The sequence below is a fragment of the Sciurus carolinensis genome, chromosome 2 (assembly GCF_902686445.1).
Source record: "Sciurus carolinensis chromosome 2, mSciCar1.2, whole genome shotgun sequence".
Lineage (NCBI taxonomy): Eukaryota > Metazoa > Chordata > Mammalia > Rodentia > Sciuridae > Sciurus > Sciurus carolinensis.
This window is the reverse complement of record NC_062214.1, coordinates 33,360,103-33,384,878: the sequence shown is the minus strand read 5'-3', so window position 1 is coordinate 33,384,878 and position 24,776 is coordinate 33,360,103. Positions and strand designations below refer to the sequence as shown.

The following is a 24,776-nucleotide window of genomic DNA, read 5'->3' as shown; positions in this document are numbered from 1 at the left end:
TCTGAGAGTCTGATTTATAAAGCAGACTAACCACAAGTGTCCTTGACTTATTCTGATTTCCTGGGATTTTGTGGTTAAATTTATAAGATAATATCAATTGATTAATCAGTACTGGTTTTGTTTTTCATTTATTAGAAATTTGAAAAAATGAAATTAAAAAAAAAAATTCCAAACTAGAGAATGGCATAGTGCAGGTTTGTAGGTACCTCATAACCTCAATCATGTCTCCTCTATGTCTTCTTGCGTTGTCTTACACATGAGCTTTTGGGGGACACCTCACATTCAAACTATATATATTTATATATATATATATATATATATATATAGTATATAATATATATGTGTATATATATATAACATATATATTATAAATATATACTCATATATAACAATTGCCTTGGGGGAAAAACAGTTTTTCTATGAAGGCTGGACATTGAAAGGAAACCAGAGAACAGTATTGGTCAATAAAATATGGTGACATTTGAAGTTTTGGGTCCCTCCTGAGTAGGAATCCACTTTTCCCTTATAGAACTTGATTTAACATATTATAGTAAACATTCATAGACAGACTGAACTGTGAGAACACATAAATAATCCAGAAATAGATCCAGGTCCATATGAAAAAACTGTCCATGAGAAAGGTAGTATTTCAATTCATAGGACCAAAGTTGAACTTCTTCATAAAGAGTGCAAAACAAAGACTTCTAAATAAATGATATTGGGACCAAAAAAAAAAAAAAAAAGGCAAAATTTAAAAGATACAATTGTATTTTTTTTCAGGCTTTTTCTCCACAGTTTTTTTTTTTCCTTTGGTACTTTATAGTTGTATGAAATGGTGGAATTTGTTGTTGTATATCCATACATGTATGCAATACAATATTAAATTATGGACATAAAAATAGTATTGGGACAAAAAAATAGCAAAATTAGAAAAATAAAATTATATTTTTAACCTCATAACAAACAACAGGAAAAAGTCAAGCTGATCTAAGATATAGATGTAAAAAGATGAAACTATACTAGAAAAAAATCTATGAGTACTTTTTTGTTTTAGTAAATTAACTATGGAGAAAACTTACTGACTGTTCTTCAAAATCCAAAAGTAATAAAAGAAGATATTGAAAAATTGATTGTATAAAATGAAAGCAAAATATTACATGACCAAAAAAAGCCAGAAGCAAAATCAAAAGGCAAAAACAAAGCAAGAGAACATTTTTGTACATCTATGATAAAGAGTTGATTCCCCAAAGACATAGAGAGATTTCTAAAATAATCAAGGGAAGGTAAAAAATGCCCAGTGGAAAAATATGCAAAATACATGAACAAGTATTTGGCTATGGGCTGAATTCCATAATTCATATGCTGTAGTCTAATCTCCAATGTGATGGTATTTGGAGATGGGGCCATTGGGAGGTAATGAGGTCATCCACAAATGGAATTAATGTCCTTGGAAGAGGAGACCTGGGAGCTACCTCTCTCTGTGTTCTCTACCACGTGAAGATACAAAGAGAAGGTAGCCGTTGGCAAACCAGGAAGCAGGACTTTGCCAGACACCAGATCTGCCAGGACCTTGACCTTGGCCTTCCTGGATGCCAGAACTGTGAGCCGTAAATGCTTTTGTTTCAGCCATCAGGCATAATAAGACAAAAGACACATATTGTTTCTCCCTCTTGAATAAAAGGAATACTTGCTTTCATGTGTTATTAAAATAAATGCAAATTAAAACTATATTCATAACATTTCTTACCATATTGGCAAACATAAAAACCTTGAAAATACACTTTATGGGGAAGTTGGGGTTGAAGGAATAAAGATCCTTTTCTATGTTTCAGGGAGAAGCAGAAAACAGTAAAAACAATCAAACAAACAAAAATCAAAGAAAAAGACACCCATAAAAATTCTATGAAGCTGAAATATTAACAAATCCAACAATTCTAGGAATTTACCCTGAAATGCCTTTGCTGATGTAAAGGATGGCATAATTTTTTTTTTCACTTCCAACCTTACACATCATAACAAGGTTTCAGAACCACCCAGCATGCTCATCCACAGCAGAGTGATTGGAAGACCAAGGGTATAACCATGTCATGGAATACTATGCAGTTTACAAAAGAATGAAGAATACATTTTTTTTTTTCTTACCAGATATGAAAGAATTGGATAGCTGGTGTTTGTCTGTGCTTCCTTAAGTTTGCAAAGAAAAAGAAGATGCAGAAGCACCAGAAGGTGGGCAGAAACTGAATGGAAAGGATATGGATGGGAATGAGAATTCTCTGTGTATTCTCATTTATATAATTTTGAATCATGTGAATATTTTACATTTTCAGAATGTCAAATTAACAAAAAAGAATAAATAACTGAAATCCTCAAAACCGAATATAATTTTAAGTAAATGAATCTAACTAAATAGTTGTTTAATAATATAACTACAGAAAATAATTTTAATAACCTTGGAGCATATATTTTTAGTGAGAAATATGCTAAGGGATAAAGAGAACTTCAAGGAAATGTTGAGTTTTCTCTAGTCGATTTGTTACTAGTAGCACACATATTTTTATTCTAGAATTCTTTTTGTACAGAGTATAACAAACAAGTGAATATATTAATGTAATAAGGAAACAGAATTGTCACTACCCACATGAAAGAAGAAATCATAAGTTAGAGCCCTGAGACAATGAATTGAATTTGATCTGTTTAGATCTATAATCGTACTACTAGGATTACATTTTAGAGAAAAAAACACCAAAGAATGCTGAATGAAGGCAAATAATGGCTTCAGAGTTACTAATAGTAGCAAAAATAAAGCAGAGGTTTTTAAACCACTCCACAGTAAGTAGATAAAGAACAGTTAATACAAATTTGAAGTGATAAATTTTTATTTAGCCACAAAAATGATAAATACGAAATAATATTAAGAATTATGGCCAGGCTTCCTATGTCAAGTCAGATGAAAGAACTTTAATATGTCATATATGTAAATACATAGTTGAACACAGTTTGATCTTTTGGGAAATAAACACATAACTTGGTGTATCTGGAATTATTCAATCTCTTAGGTAATTTATTTGGTTTACACTTTTTTTTCAGGAAAGAATTTTTTTTGTAGTAGCTTCAGAGGTTGACAAAATTAAAGACAGAATACTGTTCTGTCATTCTTTCCTCCTTGTTTTTAAACTGGCCTTTAGACAAGTTCTCATTTTTATAGACTGAACCCTCACTAAGGCAAAATTCAGAACTGGCCATGAAAATAATTAGCTTTTCTCTTCTAAGTCATACAGTCAGAAGGATTTATTTGGTGCCAAGGACGCAGAATCGTAGTGTTCCAATATAGTGCTAGGATTAATAGTGTGTGAAAATTTTGCCACATGCAACTAATACCAACTAATGCTACTAAAGGAACATGTTTTGTTAGGACTAGAAGAAATATTTTGAATCAGCTTGGATTCACTCCAGCCTGAGTTTCTGCCCTTCAGTCTGCAGTGCCAAACCTTATTAACTGGGGCAAGAATGCCACAGAGTCGGAGGACACTCCTGAACTTTCTACACCCCCCACTTCCTCTCCAGCTATATGGTCCTAGATTCATGATTTACTGTCTAACATCTTGTTGCCAGAGAAACAAGTTCAACTTAGAAAAAGCAAGACAAGATTCAGTTCAATATATTGTTTTTCTGTTCTGATTTCATAGTTTCTTAATTTACAGTCTCGAACTGAGTGTGAATATTGGTAAATTAAAAGCAGAATGTTTAAAGGACATGATTAAAAGTAGCTTGATGAGTTTCTAAATACTTGGAACATTTCTAAGAATTTACTTGAAAGAATTTAAGTCAAACTGTGGCATAGTTGAGTATCAGGGGAAAAATATTTACAGAGCAGAGAATTGATCTATTATGACTTTCCATATTGTACATAGTAGATTAACAATTTACTTTGTGTTTGTTTCTTTTAAACATGAAAAAAAAGCTCTTGTCACACTTACTCAGTATTTCAAATACTCTACAGTATCCTTATTCAACTTAAGAACTATCAACTCAAACCATGAAATTTTGAGCAGCTGACCATAAAATTAAATATTAATTCTAGTTTGCAAGTACTTGCACAATTTATTCTATAACATACTTTTGAAAAGTTCTATCAACCACTGACTCACAAGATCTATCCCACTCAATCACCCATTTTTATTTTGATATTCTGAGAGCAATTTTTTTCAATAGTATGTATGAGAATTTATTTGAAAGATTTATTGAGTTTTACACTTATATAAACATAAAATTTAGCTTTCCTTATTCAGTTATCCCACATTCTTTGATATCTTTGGGAGACAGAATTAATATGAGAGTTCTTAAATTAATTTTATTTAGATTTCCATATGGTATCCACATTTGTATAATGAAAATATGTAGACAATGCCTTCTAAGCAATCTTTAACATTCAGATAATATTGCAAGGACATGATTAATTCAGAAGCATGTTTCAGAGCCCCCCAAAATTAATCTCTCTCATTGACTCATTTTACAAAGTTAAGATGTAGCAAAAATAATCAGGTCAATTGTTTAGTTTCCCAGAATATCTGTGTGTCCCAACTCATGAAACTTTAAAAACTCTTATTAAATGCATATTATAGTACTATAAGAATTAAAGCCAATGCAATTAATATCAGATGAAAAATGAGCTACTTTTAAAATTTCAATTAAAGACAGCAAAATGTAACTTTCAGTAACATTTGTAAAGAGAAAAAATATATTTCACCACAATTTTTAACTAGGTTATTACAAATCCTGAAATAATCTAGTAAGGAAATGTTTAATGTAAAAATTTAAACATTATCTTAGTATTTTTGAAACATGAGCAATGAGCAAAACTTTTGAAAACCATATTATTAATGCTAGGCCTGGTGATGTGCACCTATAATCACAGTGACTCCAAGTCTAAGGTAGGAGAATTGCAAGCTTGAAGTCAGCCTAAGCAACTTAGTGAGACCCTAACTCAAAATAAAAAATAAAAAGGGCTGAGGATGTAGCTCAGTGGTAGAGTCCTCCTAGGTTCAATCCCAAGTACCAAAATAATAAATAAAAAGTTCTTAAAAGTATAATTAAAAGAAAAAAATTGCTGGATAGTGAGAATCCTACATAATGTAGATGGAAAATGCAAACACCTAAAGGAAAAATTTGTATAGTATGGCCGATATAGAAAAGTCTAAATTGTCAAGTAATGAAACTGACTTCAAGTCTGTTAAACATACATACTATCACTTGTGGTTTTAAGGATAACCAAAGTTACTACCTAAGAAACATATTACATCCTACAATCCTCACAATGACCCTGAGACATTGCTTTATTTGCTTTATTTTATGAATGAGGATACCAAGATATGAAGAAGATCTGTGACTTGACATGGTTACATGGGTAATCCTGGTGGAGCCTCTTTAATCACTGCTGTCCCGTGCCACCAATATGAGGTTATAGAATCAAAACTTTACTTTCAGAGCATTGAAATCAACACACATGAAATCAGAGTCAAAAATATCTCTCTCGCTTCTCAGACACACACACACAGAAACAAAGAATCTACTCCCTTTTAATATAACCTCAAATCAAGTTTTATGTTGACTTAAGATCATTCTGGGAAGGTCAAGTGATGTGATGTCAATTTTATATGTGACAATATGCAAATCCACAATATCTCCAGAAAAACTTGTCAGTAGGCATGAAATCTCACACTTAAGTGTTGGAGCAGGCACTAGGCTTACCAAAGTATCAAACTAGATTCTAGGTACCAGGGAAATGAATAAGGTTTTTGTGTTTTGGTAATCTATGGATAATGCTGATGGTTTTCTGTCATGAACCAAAATCTTAATTTGAAAAATGTTAATGCTAATGGTTAAGGTTTAATATTAAAAACAGTCGATGATATAATATAAGACAAAATTCAACAATATATTATCAAGAGAGTCAAGAAAGACTTTCTGGTTTAGATCACTTAAGAACTTGGTCATTAAACATTTTTCACTGGGTTGTTGCCCTATGTGAGAACAAATGTTCTTCCTAAAAACTGGTATTTCTGTTCCAAAGTGCTTAATTTCACAATAACTGACAATAGCAACTTTTACTAATGTGAATTCAAATTCAGCAGGAATGTGAGATACTTGTGACAAAAGGTCCATAGTTAAAAAACAAACAAACAAACAAACAAACAAACAAAAAACGGAAAATGACCCAAATCCATGTCTGACAAAGCAAGGGCTGTGAGAAATCCTGTAATAAAAGAATCCATCACTCCCCATACTTATCAACCAGAAAACACTTTTTATTTATTTATTTACTTTTGGTCCTGAATTCAGTCTCTCTCAAATGCTCTACCACTGACTTACAGCTACAGTCCCAAACACTTACGTAAAACCTATTAGTATGCCAAGGAATTTGCCTAGAGAACTGCTGAGTTATGGTCTTTAAAAAGTATTCTCTGACCCTGAGAAAAATGGAGTGACTCTTCATAGAGTCAGGCTCATGCCTGGTGATGGTGACAAGCAAATTCTTCCAATTCCCAAGGGACGTATCTGAAGTAGGTAATGCTCAGGCAAATTTACATATGAAGCAGTTTTTGGGTGTAGAAATATCTAAAGACACAAAGAAAATGTGGTAGGGGTATGGGGAGTAGGGTTTTCTGAACTATTCGGCCTAATGATTTCATGTCATAGTTTAGTTTAAACGCTGATGAATAAGTTGTTTAACTAGTTAGGCTAACCTATCTTCCCAAAATCTCTGTTGACATGAGTTTCAGCAGACTTGGGTAAGTATATTTCTGACATTAACAGATATCTTTCAAGGAGAAATTATTATACTACTTTCTTTTGATTCTTAATTGATTCTTTTTAGGTAAGATCAATGCTCTTTCTTTGAATATTTGAAATTTCAGTTTAGATGTTTAAGATTGTTAACTGTGTTCACATTCAGGAAAGGAAAACTATACAAAAAAATTATTTCATCCATGAAAGTACCTACTACTATGTGCCAGTTATCACATGCAAAAGCTATGATGTAGAATTTTACATTTTTATGTTGAATAGAAGGAATTTCAGAATTTTCAGAATAAACTACTACATACCCTTAAGTTTCTTCCAAGCTACCAACTTGCCTGGTGAATATTACTCCATCACATAATACTGCTGGCAAAGCTATTTGAGGCATATATATCATTTACGCCTCATAATAAATCAATGTGGCTATAAACATTATCTTCAGTGTCTAGAGATCATCTTGCTCATCCCCTTCATTTTTGTGATCAGAAAAGTGATGAGATGAGTCTTCCAAGGTCATTCTACCAACTGAAGTTCTCAAGCTCAAACCCAGGGTCCTAATCCATTTGTGCCACTGTAACAAAATACCTGAGGAATTCATAAGGAATTATAACTTCATTTCTCACAGTTCTAGAGGCCAGGAAATTCAAGATCAAGGCACCAGCAACTTCAAGGTCTCATAAGGGTTGCTCTCTGCTTCAAGATGGTACCTTGAATTCTATGTCCCATAGTGTAAGGTGGATGAGCAAAAGGGTGTGTCCCTTTGTGAAACTTCTTTTATGAGGGTCCTAATCCCCTTCCTGAGGAACACTCCTTACCTAATCACTGGCTAAAGGACCTGCCTCTTAATATTATTACACTGAAGGTTAAATTTGAACATGTATCTTGGAGGGATCACAGATATCCAAATCATAGCACTCACAGCACCTGAAAACTAACATGGCGTTCATTCTACTCTGAGTCCTCATGCTGAAAAGGAAAAGTAATATGTCTTGTATTTTCAGGGCAAATTCCCATTTTAAACTTTTCCTCTATTAAATCACATGTCAGACTACATCCCTGTATTATCTGCTATTAGCCCCTGTGCCAAATTACTTACCAAAATACTTTAGAACCTAATTTCCAAAAAGGAGGCAGTTCAAATAATGCATATGCATAATTATGTATCTGAATCACATCTTAAAGCAGGTAGAGATAAAAGCAGGTAGGAGCAAAGAGTGAGTTCCTATGGTAAAAAAATGATCTGTGTCTTACTACCAGCCAAAATGCAACTTGTCAGACAATGCTATCCAGCCGGGTATTAGCATCCGCAGAGGATCTAAGAGACATTTCTGAGTTCCCTCTGGTCATATGTGCACTGGGGTTTGAATCTGGGTCTCTTTGACCTCAAGTCTTGTTATTCCATTTCAAAATAGTACTTTGGGTTTTGTATCAATGGTTTCATAGTGAAGAAAAAGATATCAACATGTTCATAACCGAAAGTGAATTGCTCTAAAATTATTTTGATTGTTGGAAAAATCCATTTAACTGTTGGCAAATCTAGGCAGTTTTCTAAATAAGAACTGTAAGTCTTAATAAAATAGGATTGCTATAATGGTTCTCTGGAGGTAGGTGTTCAGCTGCAAAGATAAATATGCTTCAAGTTCATTTTTCTATAGTTAATATAAAAACATATTCTCATAGGTAGGCTTAAACACTAAAGCTACAAAAATATAAATTTCTCAATGTAAAGCAATCTATAGTAGAACATAAAATTCTATTAAACAGGTAAATTATGCAACTTTAATTTGCTTTTGCCTATTATGAAATATCCAATGAGCATCAATTTCCCATTTTATCTGTTTAGTAAAATCCATTAATAGTGACAACTAGAATATATTTGGGTCATAAAATGTGGTGAAAGTTGTGTTAATTCCTTTTCATGCACTTTACCTTTGGGTCATTACAGAAACCAGATGAGACAGACATGGAGATTATCCCTATATTTCAGATATAGAAACTAAGTCTCAGAGATATGGAATAAATTACTTGATTATACAGTTTATGACTGGTCTTGAGGTTTGGCTGTCTGACCCAAGAGTTTGGGTCTGTAATGACTACTCTCCATTAGGCACTTACAATGCACAGACACAGGTTGGTAATTCTAGGGTATACAAAAATGAATGCTAAAGATACAAAAACAACATATTGTGCAATAAAATCAATTCACAAAAGCAATTCATGTCTACTTCTATGATGATTCTTACTAAAAAATTCTATCCCCTTTGACAATCATTGATTATAAAGAAAAAAATCCACTTATCTTTATTAGATCAAGAGTGAAATAATCTTACAGTGCTACTCCTTACAAAGAAGTAAATCATAAACTTGGTTTTGTAATGTCATGAGGAAATACTCATGTGGGCTGAATTATATCTCCTCAAAATTCATACGTTGAAATTGTAACCATAGGAACTTAAAATGTAATTGTGTTGAGGGCTTTAATGAGGTAATTAAGGTAAAGCGAAGTCATTAGAGTGGATCCTAATACAAAATGATATGTTCTTCATCAGAATAGGAAATTAGAATATAGTTAGATACAGAGGTAGGACCATGTGAAGACACAGGGAGAAGAGGGCCCTCTGTAATCTGAGAAGGGGGGTCTCCAATGCAAACAGCCCTCCTGACACCTTGATCTCAGACTTCTGCCTCCAAAATTGTGACAAAATAACTGTTGTTTCCACCACTCAGTCTGTGGCACTTGCTTTTATGTCAGGCAGAAGAGACTAAGATAAGTATTACACATATTTCTTTGTATTAAATATAGTAGCCAGATTTTAAAGAGACTAGACGGAATCGTAGTCCTTTGGACAAACATATTTTTTAGAAAAATTCTCAGTGTCATTCTGCAAAAAAAAAAAAAATCCTATTTTAAAAAGGAGCAACCATTCATGTAAGCTGATACTCTTTTTACTCATTGTTCTCAATTGTGTCTGAACACCAGAAACTCAAAGGAGCTACAAAGAAAATATGGTGCTTAAGCCCACACCACACTTCAGGTTAATTGGCCTGAGTGTGGACTGAGTATCATGATTTTAAAAGCTCCCCACGTGTTTCTCCTATCTCTATATTAGAACCCAAGATTGAAAGCCATGGCTTAGAGAGAGGGTCACTATATAGAATTTAAAAATTGCTATCAGATATATCCACAAGATGGCGTATTTCTGCATTTGAAAAAATCAAAATTGAAAAAAATGTTTCCAAAATGTAACTCTGCACCATTGCATGTAAAACCAATCAGATTTAGGTGAAAATTACACGAGGTATAGGTAATGATAAAATGAATTACACACTTCTGAAGAGATCTGGGATTTAGTGAACTCACATTGCTAATCCTGTTTTCAACAAGGGGTCCACTCTTGACCACAATGAAAATGTTCTTGGGTGCCAAGTATTCACCATCACACCTTAGTAGAACTGAGGGCTTCCTTTATCTCTCTCTACAACCCCAGCAAGGACTTTTTGTCCTCTTAGGCTGTAGAGTACCAAGAATGCTACTTGCAATTATAAAAAAAAAACACAGAATCTTGATTCAACCACACCACATTTTCAGTTCATTGTATTTTACTGGTGGATACATATTATACTGAGTGATGTAGGCATTGCCCAAGTGCCCATTTAACAGCTGATAAGAGACATACCAATCACTTCTCAAATATGAAAAATTATACCAACATACCAGAAAAACTTAGCATACCTGAGATTGCTATGTGAAAGTAAAAAGCTTTGAGTTATTACAGAGGATATTCTATACCCTAATAGTAGCTTGGAAATCTTGTTCACTGTTGGGTGGCCTTGAGGGTGAGGGGCAAGTAAAAAAATCCAGAACAGTTTTAAATGCAAATATCCACCAAGGGAACCATTCCCTAACCACCACCCCCCAGCATCCTGATATTTCTTCTACCAAATCTCTGACTAGTTATATAAAGGTTTTTGTTTCCAAGGAAACCACTGACATCTATGGAATTTAATGAACATAAAAAAGAAACTATGCCATATAATTTACATCTAAAGATAAATTTGAATAGCTGTCAAAATCACCAACACACACATACACAGAGTTCTGTAAATTTTTTCCCTATTTTTCTCCTTTTGATAAAGATGTAAATAAACATATTTTATGGAATCAGAATGACAGAAAACAACCAACCAAAAAAAACATCTATTGCAACATGTTAGGTAAATTAAGAAATATTTGGAGTCAAGAATAAGGACCAAAGGTTGATCTCATCAGCAATTAAGTGAAAAAGGAAGAAAGTTTTATTTCGTTGCATAAAGTATTTTCTTTTTCTTTTCTAGTCCTCAAATAGCTAAATCAAATTTTATGTTTGTGGTTTCATACAATGGTAAAGAGGTTCAAAGTGAGGGAAATAGCTTATAATCAGCAAAAGGGGACAATAAATAAAGCACTCATTTCAACTCCAGTTCTCATAGATGATTCATTGAAACCACTGTTGTATAACATCCAAATAACAGCTCATTATGAGATTTATATGTTGGCATCCAGATTCTATGATGAGCTGTTTAAGATTCAACAACCCTTAAATAAATGGCCTACTCTGAGTATTAGCAAAAATGCTCGTGATATAGGAAACAATTTTAAAGTACATATATTCATATATACTATATATACATATCTCTCTATATATGTATGGATAGGGATATTTTCAATAAAATAAAAAGTGTGCAAAAGTGTTCAGTTAAAAAAAAGGCTAGAAAGAAATTCATTATTTGACCCAAATACACCACAGAACTCCCATTTTCTCAAAACACATTTCTAGGTACCACGTATATGATCTGTTCTGTCTTATCCCTCTTCACTGGCTGTTTCTTTTTTATTGTGGTAAAGTTTACACAGCAGAATTATCATTTTAAGTGTAAAGTTCAGTGGCATTAAGTAAATAAATGCTGTAGTACAACCATTGTCACCATCCATATCTAGAATTTTTTTCATCTTCTCAAACAGAAACTGTGTACTCATTAAGCCATAACCCCCTATGTTCCCCTCCTGTTGGGCCTGACAATTACAATTTTTTTGAATTAAACATTAAATTTACTTTTTTAAAAAATTTTGGTTCATTGTACACAAATGGGGTACAACTTTCATTTCTCTGGTTGTACATGAAGTAGTCACACCATTTGTATAATCATACATGTACATTGGGTAATGATGTTTGTCTCATTCTATTATTTTTCCTTCCCTCCCCCTTCCCCACTCCTCATTTTTCTCTATACAATCCATCCTTCCTCCATTCTTGCCTCCCTTCTACCCCCTGTTATGTATCATCATCCACTTATCAGAGAAATAATTTGGCCTTTGGTTATTTGGGATTGACTTATTTCACTTAGCATGATATTCTCCAACTCCATCCATTTACCTGCAAATGCCATAATTTTATTCTTCTTTATGGCTAAATAATATTCTATTGTGCATATATATATATCACAGTTTCTTTATCCATTCATCTATTGAAGGACATCTAGGTTGGTTCCACAATCTAGCTATTGTGAATTGAGTTGCTATAAACATTGACATGGCTGCGTCACTGTAGTATGCTGATTTTAAGTCCTTTGGGTATAGGTCAAGGAGTGGGATAGCTGGGTCAAATGGTAGTTCCATTCCAATTTTTCTAAAGCATCTCCATACTGCTTTCCAGAGTGGTTGCACCAATTTGCAATCCCACCAGCAATGTATGAGTGTACTTTTTCCCCCATATCCTCACCAACACCTATTATTGCTTATATTCTAGATAACAGACATTCTAATTGGGTGAGATGAAATCTTAGGATAGTTTTGATTTGCATTTCTCTTATTACTAGAGATGTTGAACATTTTTTCATATATCTGTTGATCAGTTGTATATCTTCTTCTGTGAAGTGTCTGTTCATTTCCTTAGCCCATTTATTGATTGTGTATTTGACCACTCTAGATACCTCATGTATGAATGGAATCATACCATATGTGTCCTTTTGGGTCTGGCTTATTTCACTTAGCATACTATTGTCAAGGTTTATTCATATAACATGTGTTAACATTTTATTCCTTTTTAAGGCTGAATAATATTCCATTTGAAGAATATACTACATATTACATATCCATCCATCCATTGTCTGACATCAGCATATAAATAACTGATTTTCTCCTTTCAATTCTTTAGGGTATGTACCATTCTCAGTTGCTTTTGTTGGTTCCTCCCACGTTTCTTCAAGGCCTCAGGGCTCATACTTCAGACTGCCTTCTTTTATACCTACATTCCTTAGGAAATCTCACCCAAATATCAAGCTTGAAATACTCAAAGTTATACCTCAGGGCCATCACCTACCTTGAATTTCAGATCTGATGTCTTATTGACATTATCAGTTAGAAGTCTAACAGGCATCTCAAACCTTAAATATCCAAAACCAATCTGGGTTTTTCTCTATTTAAATTTGTTTGTTTGTTCTCCCCTGTTTTAGGACATGGCAAATCAGTTCTCCTAATATCCCAGGTCAAAACACAAGCCATTGTTCTTCAATCCTTTCTTTTTCCATCACTTCACACTGACCCAGTGTCTCCATCTTCAACACACATTCAGATCCAGTCATTTGTTCACCAGCTCTGAAGTTACCATGTTGATCACAAGTCACCATTACCACCACCAAGGATGTCTGCAATAGCTAGTTGGTCTCCCTTGCTCTTTCTATGTCCTCTATAGTATACAATGAACATGGCCACTAGGGATGCTTTTCAGATGCTCAGGTCTTGTCACCCCCTCCTTAGAGCTTTTAGATGCCCCTCACTTCTGTTAGAGGAAAACCCCACATCACCAGCCTAGTGCATGAGCCCTGAACCCCACTGACTGCATTGACCTCTTTGCTATTTATTCCTCAAACAAGTTCTGCATGTTCCCACCTCAGGGCCTCTGCTCTTGCTATGCTCCCTGACTGGAGTGCTCCTCCTGTGGTCATTAACCTAGTTCTCTCTCTTGCTAAATCCATGTCCCTACTCACATGACTGCATTGTATCAAGATAACTTATTCCTGTAGGACTCATTAAAAAAAAAAAAAAAAAAAAAAACTAGCTTCTCCACATTTGTGGTCTATGGTCTCCTATCCTGCCTACTTTTGTCAGTAAGTCTCATCTGTCACCTGTTTTCTCCACCCTGGGAGTCCCTGGAACCTGTTCATAGGGTTACAAAGCCATGGTGTACATTGCTTTTCGACTCACCATTCAGTGATGTCAGATTGGAGACTTGAAATCTACCAGGGTATAAAACAGTTACCAGGGAAATTGGCAAACAAACAAATCAGGGGTTTCTTTTCTTTCTTTCTCTCCTTTTCTAAAGTCCAGTGTCATCATTCCTATATAGAATGTTATCTAAAGGGCAAAATCATTTGTTTATTGCTGTTTTCCCTGTACCTAGAAAAGTGCCTGGCAGAAATTGTCTCTCAATGACAAGTAAAAAAAAATCATCATTTTTTATGTAGGGATTGGGAAAGCAAAGCCAAATCAATTTTTAAAATTTAATTTTACTCTAATCTGCCTTTAGGGATTCTGGTGATACTATTTGCCATCTAGAATTTAATTGGAACCTAGATACTTACAAGGAGTCATATAGAAATTAACATTACATATCTGAAATAAACTGCCCTTCACCCATGGAATGAAAAAAAGGTCATCAAGTAAGCATGTGAATCTGTGTACTCTGCATGCACACACACAAACACAAAAGTTTATAAGTAAAACAGTGGATGTATTTATTCAGGTTACTGCCACATGCATATGTCAGCAGCGTGCAGTTTCATGCACTAAAGTTAGGGGATCCTTTGTAACACTGAGGTTGTTCTCTGTGGAGTGCAAAAGCATTTAGAATTGCATTTGAGAAGCTATGCACGAAGTTATGATATGAGGTTTTCTTCCTTTTCATCCGCATAGCATCTTACCTTGGTTAGATTGTGACCTGATTTTGTTTGCTTTGTTTTTTTTTTTTTTTTTTTTTTTAGTTCATCTGATTTGCCATGACCAAGAAGTTTTAGGTCATTTCAACTTGTTCCACACATCAGTTTTAGAAGAGGATGAGTCTTGGCTTGACTCACTTTCTGATTTAAAGGTGGAATTAAGGGCTGGCAGGAATGACACACCTAAAACTAGGCATGTACCCTGCACCTGCATTCCACAGAGGAGGAAGTGAAGGACCAGGCAGAAAATATAACTTCTTTGAGCTTAGTAATGGCAAAGGTGGCACCTGCACCTACATCTCCTCTCTGCTGGTTCATCCACTGTTCAGTACACCTACAGGAAAGTACACCCTACGAATGCAGAGGATGAAGAAATGATCTCTTCTCACAAGTACCTTTGAAGCCTTTCTCATATAGCACATAGTACAACAAAGTATGTATGCCTTGTATTGTAACCCAGAATATAGACTTATGCCCATGAGAAAAGTTTCAGGAACACAGTTGCTCTGCCCAAGATTCTGGTGTTTTTGATTTTAGTCAGGTCTTCATTTTATTAATGCTGCACATGAGCCACAAAATTGATCTGCTGGGTCAGGAACTACTAATAGATGAGAAGGTACAGTGATAAACACTCTTTTAAAAAGGGAAGATCCCTTTGAAATAACAATCTAGGGAGCACAAGTATATAGCACAGACAAGATGTAAGCACCTCACCCTTACATGCACTACATAAACCTTGGAAGGTTGGAAGAAGACACCAAGAATGAAAATATAAATACATTTTAGATTTCAAAGGATTCAATTTTTTTTCTCTCTGGTTTTTACATTTGGATTTTAAAAACAATCTCCCAATGTCTCTCCAATGAGAAATTTAAAAGCTAGTAACTTGAACAAAGGCTACGTATACAAAAGCTGATTTGGAATTGTAGGCATTGTGTTGAGAGTCTACATTTAAATTCATTAACAGGGCATCATGTGGAAGCTTTTTCCATTTCCTATAAATGCTATTTCCAATCACAGCAGGCATAGAAAACAGTTCATTTTCAAAGAGATGTTGGATTTTTATGTAATGAGATGCTGTGAAAAACAAAAATAATATGAATACATAGATAAATATTTGCAGGGTGCCTGGGTATTTTGATACATGCCCCACAAATATTTCCCTTCCTTTGTGGTCTAGAAGCTTCCGCAGAAAGTCTTGCACTCAATCTGTCTTCCTGTTACATTGCCTGTTTGTCCTAAGTTTCCAAGCTTTTCTCACTCTATATCTTTACACTTCTAATTTTCCACTGTAAGTCATGTTACTTTTGTTCTAACTATCTTAATGGTGTCTTATTTAGCCGTCCTCCTCCACCATGTCTTCTTTGACAAGGTATTCTACTGTAATCATTTTGGAAGGCTCTTGAGGACAGCTAGTCTCTCTTTCAGCCCACACTCCTTGGAACTGCTGTCAAGTCAAGAGCTACCAACGGTGATTTGCAGGGGCCAGTCACCATGGGTACCTGAGGATGGAAAGGGACCTTTTCTGGAACACTGGAAGCCAGACTGGTGGGAAAAAAAGGTGCCTAGTCCTTCCTGACATTAATTGAACAGCTGAAAGAGACTTTGCTGAACCAAGTACTTGCATTGAAATTTGCAACACTTTTTAAACATTTTATATAAATCGTTTTTATTTATCCAGTTTGAGTTCATATCGTCCTTGTTAATTTAAGATTTCTACTCATTTATTCTGCACTACTGGGGATCAAACTCAAGAGCATTGCATTCTACCGCTAGGTTGTATCTCCAGCCCTTTTAATTTTGTATTTTTTATTTAAGATAGGGTCTAAATTGCCCAGATAGCCCTTGAACTTGTGATCCTCCTACCTCAGCCTCCAGAGTAACTGGAATTAGAAGCTGTGCACCACTATCTCTGGCTGTACTAAAGAGTTTTAAACTGATATTCCTACAATCTTCCTTGTCTTGCCTATTAATGGACATAGGCCCTTTCAGGCTGGCCCCTCCTCTGAGCTTCTTCATAACGTAAACTTTTCTAATTTGAGTGAATGAAATAAAAATCGAGTTCCTGCAAATCAGATCTAAAAATTGTAATGATAATAACAAAAATAATGATGGTGGGCTGAGGGGGGTATAGTTCAGTGGTTGAGCACTTGCTTAGAAAGTATGAGGCCCTGGGCTCAATTCTCAAAATGGCAAAAGACAAGAAAAAATAAAATGATGATCATATCAGCAACAGTGGCTATAAGTTAGTCTTTTGTCCATGGTTATTAAATACTACCACAATTTAAGGTAGGCAAGCTCAAATTTTGCTGCAAATTAGTTTTCTAAAACCCTGATATCCATGCCACATCTGTGTCAGTTAGATTCATGTGGTACAAGAATCTTTGGAGGTGGGAAACAGGCAACAGAATTTTCTAAAGTTTCTCAGGTGATTCCATGAACAATTAAATTTGAGAACTCCATGCCAGAAGTTTGTTAATGAAATATTTCATTTGCTCCTTACAGCAATCAAATCAAGTACTTACTATTATCATCATCATCGGACCTATGAAGAAGTCTGATGCTCAGCAAAGCCATGTGGGTTAATATTCAACAGAACCAGGCTCTGATAATATTAGATTTAGGCTCTTGTACACCAGCAAGGAAGAGGAAGGGAAGAAAAGAAAACCCTGGGCAGGAATAATGCACAGAGGAAGCACTTTTTCCCTCAAAGAAAACGTTAAATGAAACACCAAAGTCAGAGTATTCTGGGTGTTAAAAGTCCATCATCAAGAGAAACATTTTAGGATCTAATAATGGTTTATCAGATGAGCAGAGCACAGATGCTACTTCTGTTCATTTATCAACATTCAATAGACATTTATCAAACTGCATCCACAAATGAAACATTTAACTAATAAGCTAGCTGTGAACTGCAATAAGAGAGACAGATTCCAGCCTGGAACTCTCCATGTGCCAATACACTTGACTTCGACTCCTGATGCCTGAAACAAAGTAGGCTCTGATGTGCTGCAGACAACCGTCTTTAGCCAATGTGGATACTGAAATCTCATGTTAGGCCAATAAGCTTTAATTAGAAGACCAACTTCAGAGCTATGTTATCGATACATTGTAGATGTTGGAACTAACAAACTTACATGAAACTTGTTGATGTGTTGTTGGGAGAAGAGGAAAAATATACACCCTTTCTATGTCAAAAACTGTACAAATTTTTGAATCATCAACAAAGCATTAATCATGATAAGCTTGATAGAACTGAAAGATCAAAGCTATTGAAATTCCCTATTACTAGGAGATGGATGCATATAATGGGCTAGTTTCACACAAAATACCTTTAGAAGCCCTCTGGAAAATAGTTCTGATTTTTCTTTCTAATATATTCGTTTTTCACATTTTATAGTGAACTGCTTTAACCCTTTCAGCCAAAACCCTTCATCTGTGCATTTTCTCTATGGCAGAATTTGCCAGCACCTACCTACTGCAATTTTATGTCTCTGAAGAATAACCATTACAGGTGTGATTTATTCCCCTCTGCAAATCTAAAGCAATCAGTCATTTTGGATGTCAAAGAAACTAATTGTGACTTTTAAGAGCTAAGACAAAAGTTGTAGGATGATTCTCAAAAAGAAAATCATCAAGTATTTTTATTTTCAGTGCTGGGGATTGAACGCAGCACCTCGCACATGCTAGGCTAAACATTCTACCACAGAGCTACATCCTCTGTCCTTTAAAAAATTATTAGTGCATTATAGTTATACATAATAGTGGGTTTCATTTTGACATATTCATATATGCATGGAATATAATTTGCTCTATTCTAGTCCCTAGTGCTTCTTTCTTTTCCCTCTTCCTTCTCCCTGTTCTCCTTCAGCTACTTTATCGATCTTTCTTCTATTTGTTTATTGCTTTAAACTGGTGCTTTATATATCATATATATGTGTGTGTGTGTGTGTATATATATATATATGTGCATATATATATGATAGAATGATAAAATTCACTATGATACACACACACACACACACACACACACACACACACACACACAGTATAATTTGGCCAATTTCATTCTACAGCCCCTCCCTTTTCATGTCCCTCTTCTCTCCTTGTCAATCCCCTTCCTCTGCTCCACTGATTTCCCTACTATTTTAATGGAATCCTCCCACCTTTTCCCCCCCTTATTTTGCTCCAGTTTCCAAATATGAGAGAAAACATTTGACCCTTGACTACCTGAGTCTGGCTTACACTTCACTTAGCAACAGGTTCAGAAAGTGTTTAAGTTGCCCACACTAGCCTTGAACTTGCACTCCTCCAATAGCTGTAATTGCAGGCCTGCACCACATCAACCAGCTGAAACTGTCTAGTTTTATATCAAATAGATAAAGAGGCATTGGGCTCCTAAATGGAAACTGTACTTCTATTTTTGCTAATACTCTGCTAAAAATGAAGTATTTAAAAGCACAAAGTTTTAAATATGATAAAGAATAGTTTTTGAATTTGATGGTGAGTCAACACATTCTGCTACTATACCCTACCAGATAATTTAAGTTAAAAAAAAAAAACATGAATTTTCTTCATCCAACAGTTTAAAATAATCTTCCAAATATAAATGAAATGCAAACACTTCCTTGATTATTTCTCAGCGAATTTTTCATGCCAAAACAAATGTCATCCCACACAACTGATCCCAAAGTATTCTGGTCTTCTCCAGTAACATTTTCAGAATTAAGAACTTACCTCTTTTAGCCTCACGAGTAGAATTATTTTAAATGTAGAACATTTGAGTTATGTAGACTATCCATTCATCACATCTAAAGGTCATGAGGTTCAAGAATATTTTTCCAAGTAATTTCAAGCACATCTTAACCACTTATAATTAACCACTGCAGGTTAAGTATCCCTTGTCTGAAATGATTGGGAAATGGAGGGTTTTGGATTTTATTTTTCAGATTTTGGAATATTTGCAAATACATAATAAGGTATCTTGGGGATGGAACCCACGTCTAAACACAAAATCCATTTATGTGTCAAATACATCTTATACACAACTTAAAAGCAGTTTTATACAATATTTTTAGTGCACCTGAATATTGACTGTGATCCATTATCACATGAGGTTGGGTATGGAATTTTCCATTTATGGTATCACACTGGTGCTCAAAAGATTGCAGATTCTCATATTTGGATTTTGTATTTCCAATTTCAGATTTTCTATTTAGGAATGCTTAACCTGTAACTTTGGCATTGTTATATTTTTTCTCAAACAAAAATAAAAGTCTAGGACTTAAAGCAAGCCCCAAGGTCTCATTGCCCATATGCTCATTCATTGTCTCCATATTTTAATAAAAGTGGAAGTGTTTAGGGCACACTGGCTGTTGTGTCTTACAATATCTACAACAGAGAAACTTTTAATTGGGGCAATTAATTGATATCATGACACAGATAAATAATCAAGGCAGCAGCTGGTACATGAACAATGCTCTACTTCCTACCTTGGGAGCTTTGGCATGCTTCCCACACCTGGCATCCTTGACAAGGCTGAGATCTAACAGCTCCGTCTCCTGGAAGGCAAAAATGTGAAATTGTTAAGTAACCACACAGATCTTTTTTCTTTGTTTTATGTCATTGACATCCCTTTTTTAAAAAAAATAACATTGTCTTGAGACTTGCCTGAAGATTTCTCTGTAGTTGGGTTATTTTCCCCTGCTTTAATCACATCTCAGCTGAAATAGGATGGAAACAAAAATATGGCTAACTGCTAACTGCTCAGTGTAACATATAATGTAACACATCTGGAAAGAATGAAGTGCATGTTTGAGTCCCCAGTCTCTCTTCCAAGCCATTCCTAAATCATGAGGAGTCAGTCCTTGTTCTACTGCTGAAAATAATCCTGCGAGTCACCAACTACAGGCAAAGGTATAAGCAGATGTCGGTGGGAATGGAAGATTAGGAGGAGAATGGAAGCTCACATGCATTATTAGCTCATCCAGCCGAGGTAAAGATATGGATCTGCCTCCTTCAATCTCCTACATTTTGCACATGGATCTCATGCCCTTGTATTTTTCTTTTGTGCATTACCCCTTATCAAACATCTACAAATGCAAGTTACTTTAAGTACAAGACACATAAGATGTGGTGCGTCCTTGGATCACCGTTGAGTAAAGAGGTAAGGAAATACAGATGTGCAAGACAAAGGAGAGTGCTTTAATGTCAAGTTCAGTCAACTGTCATGAGAGGTCAGCAGATGAAAGATAGTCTTCCCCCTAGAGGTTGGAAGAAAAGTTCATGGAGTCATTGAGCTTGGAGAAGAGAAGTGGGAGGAAGAAGGCTCATCCCCGCTGCAGGGTACACAAAAACCCAGACAAGAATGAACCAGAGGCTTGGGCTGAATCCTGGGATATTCAGTCTTTAGACACTTAGAGAACACTGCAGAGAAAGGAAGTCGAGAGAAGAAGCATCAAGAGGAACACAGGAGTAAAGAAGAGCAACACTCTGGGCACAGTGGCAGTGTGGGAGGGGATTCACATGGGGGACACTCAGGATTCCACTTGAGTGGAATGTTGAACATGTGACAGTTCAGCTAAGGACATTGAACCATTGAGTTTGTGACATACCTGCCATTCAGTTTTACAATGGACTCTGTCACTAGCCAGGTAGGGCTGGGGTGCCATGAGTAGAACTGTCTTACAGTGATTCCAGATGTCCAACCTAAGTTTTCTGGACAATGAGCCATGTGGATGCAGACATCTAGTCCCCTTCTCCCTGAGGAGGCACTGTGTCATATTTCAGTGTCCAACTGACAGGTCTTCAGGACAGGAATGTCTAACTTCTCCTAAACTGCAAGATCCCCAAGTGTCTGGACACTGGTGTTGCAGGTAGTTTTTTCAAACAGCTACCACCAATTCCAAAAGAAGTCTGGTGAAAAATGGTCTAATTATTTTCCTAAGGCTGCAGTACAATAGGGGTCAAATCAGAGGTAGAGTCCTTACCCTGAAATGCCAAAACTCACTTCTGTTCTGTTCAAACAGAACACTTCTGAGGAATGAGGGAAGTTACAAAACATTGAGTCTCTTCCTGTGCTCAACCCAATTTTGAGAGGTTCCTTTCCCTCACTTTAGAGGATTCCTTAGCCCATTCCACACCGTGTATGGCCCTGTGGAAGTCCTCCCAAGCCCTGTGGTTTGACAGGTGGAAACCAGGTAAAAACCTTACAGGATAGATATATAGTGCTACTGTTTCCCCCAAGGATATTCCATTCACTATACTGAAGGTACCTGATCAGTGTTAGAAAGTAAAAGTTTTGACCTGGAATTCCATGCTTCGCCTAGGCAAATGCATCACAGAACCCATATGAAGAAATTATGGGAAAACCAGTCATGAAGAAGTTGAGCCCAAGTTTCTTCCATCTCCACAGCAACAAAAACCAAACCATATGCAGGAAGGGTACCAAGGTGACAAAGTTTAATCTAGAAGATGAAACTGAGTGGAGATCTAAGAGACAAGATGAAGATACATAATAGGAAGAGACATGAGATAGTATGGTGTAGAATGGGACACAAGGACAGGGAGGGATCATAAACAGTGATGGAATTTCTGTCTTCCTCACTGGTACTTGCAATTTTGGACAAAATAATAGTGCAGTTTGGAGATGTTAGTCTGAGAGGTTTATCTAAGTGGAAATGGCAGTTGTTAAGTCACTTGAGCATTATTAATTAGGTGCTAACAACGGGTCAGGCATAGGATAATACTGAGGATTAAACATCAAAATGAAAAGACAAAATCTTTGAAAATGCATAGGCATAGACTCTAGAGGGCAATGACATTTTTTCAGCCAATCCACAAGGATGAGAAGGAGTCTGTCAGTCTGATACATTTGCATGGGGGGAGGGAACAGGTATTTGCAGAGAGAATAAAGAGTTAGGTGCAAATGCACAGAGGAAGAGCTGTGTACAGAAAACCACAAGCCACTCGGGATGTGCACTAGGGATGCGTGGAGTGTAGCAACAATCACCTGCAGATTTAGAGGACCTAATGTGACTGTCCTCTTTATCATTCTTCATCAGGCAATGCCATTAGTGTTCCATTCTATTTAAGAATGTCCTTCTCAGCTGAACAAACTATAGATGAAAGTGTTCCTTGTTCTATAATACACACAAAGCCCAAATTGAGTTTGCAAAGAACCTACATCACAGCAGGCATCACTACATGGACTTTTTTATTTCTGATAATGAACACTGTTTTCTACTTTCAGCTCCAAGGAAGCTTTCCACCCCCAAGCTACCAAGGGTAGTTATTCCCAGCTACCCTGGGGATTCATTCTGATACTGGAGGACTAAGAAAGTTCTCTTACCCATGTGTAAAATTGCACGTACAGGAAAACCACTGCAGGGCACCATGGATGTGGGGTGGGTAATGTGGCATGGGAAAGACCCAGGTGGAAAAGCTCTTCATGGACTCATTTAGCTAGAAAGTGATCATTAAAATAGCATCTCTCTCTCTCTCCCTCCTATTAACATGCAACAGCCACCCCTCTGAGGCTTAACTACATCCTTTTCTCTACTCGCCTAAGAGGAAAATGAGGAACCCAATGCACAGGATCACAACAATGTTATTTGTGTCATTGAAACTTTTTCTAGGTTAATTTTCTTTTGTGAATAGTTTCAGTAACCCATGCTCATTATTATAAAGCAGTGAAATGGTCCCTTTATCAGTTCATTTAAGAGTTACTGTTTTCTAGCTTTACAAAATTCACTACTACTTTGCTCCTTTCTTTAAGAGAGAGAAATCACCTGACATACGAACAGGAAAACTAGGCATAAGTAAGGGCCCTTTTAACTGTCATATGTTCAGTCGATCATTTTCCCGCACTGAGAATCAATTGTGTCATCTACTAAATGAGGATGATAACACCTTCCAAAGCAGTGGCTCTTAAAATATAGTATTCTGGAAAACTTGCTCCAGCATAGCTTGCTCCCATCAGAGTTTTTGGTTCAGTAAGTCTGCAGCAGACTTGCAATTCTACATCACTAATAAACTTTCAGTAATGCTGATGCTGCTGGTCCAAGGACCACACTTTGAGAAGTACTGAAAGATACACATTCACTGGCTGCTATAAGGTTTTTGGTGAGCACGATTGATAACATTATATAGTATTTATACATTACATGAAGAATCCATAACTGTTGTTTCTTTCTACAGATAACTGTCAAAGATATTATACCTACTACATGTAAAACTGTGCCTAATCTTGAACAATCCAGGCCTGGATTTAACTGAAGAAAAATGTCATCAACTTCTATTTTAAACTTTTTTTCCTTGTATTAAATACAAGGAAATAAATTTTATTCTCTACAAGTCTTTAAGTGTTAGGAAATTCAAACAATCATTGAAATTGTTTTATGTGGCAGAAAATACTCTACTACTTAGCCTTTGTGTTATTATTCACAATATTTAAAATGTCTTTAAAAAGCTGAAGAAGAAAGTTGGTTTTCTTTAACCTCTAAGCCCATCCAACAACCAAACGGGGAATTGGGTGCATAGTCAGGTGACCTGCTTAGAGGAGTAAAGGGAGACTGCAGTAACAGACCCCTTTATTTCAGGCCCACAATGACAACTGCAAAAATTGGAAATCACACTTTCAAGGACCTCCAGTACAGGTTCTGGTCTGTTGTGCTTTCTCCATTTGTAAGAATGGATAAAAGTAAATTAACAGTGATCAAAGGTTTTTGAAGATTGTGTGTTATTTTTAAATTTTGAATGAATGATGAGAAAACTGATACCTGCAAGCTAAGGGAAAACTGAATGGTCTCTGATGTTTACTATTCAGCAGAAAAATTTCAATCCATCAGCCTCAAGCCTACTGTGAGGTAGATGAGCCATGAAATCCACTGCAAACTCAGGAAAGAGTACAATTTAAAACTCGACTCTTTCCAGAATACAAATTTCTGTGCATTGTTACCAAATTCCATTAGTCACCCAATATAATAATGTGCTTCAAGTTCACA

General features: G+C 35.7%; 1 protein-coding gene across 3 annotated transcripts in view; it reads right to left on the bottom strand.

The window, feature by feature from the left end:
- The window catches only part of Plcb1 (phospholipase C beta 1), a 710,759-nt gene that overhangs the window by 464,710 nt on the left and 221,273 nt on the right, over positions 1 to 24,776 (bottom strand). For all 3 annotated transcript variants that reach the window (XM_047539543.1, XM_047539544.1, XM_047539542.1), the window contains exon 3: positions 20,265 to 20,333. In XM_047539543.1, the coding sequence (XP_047395499.1) occupies positions 20,265 to 20,333 (69 nt within the window). The remainder of the gene's footprint in view (positions 1 to 20,264; positions 20,334 to 24,776) is intronic.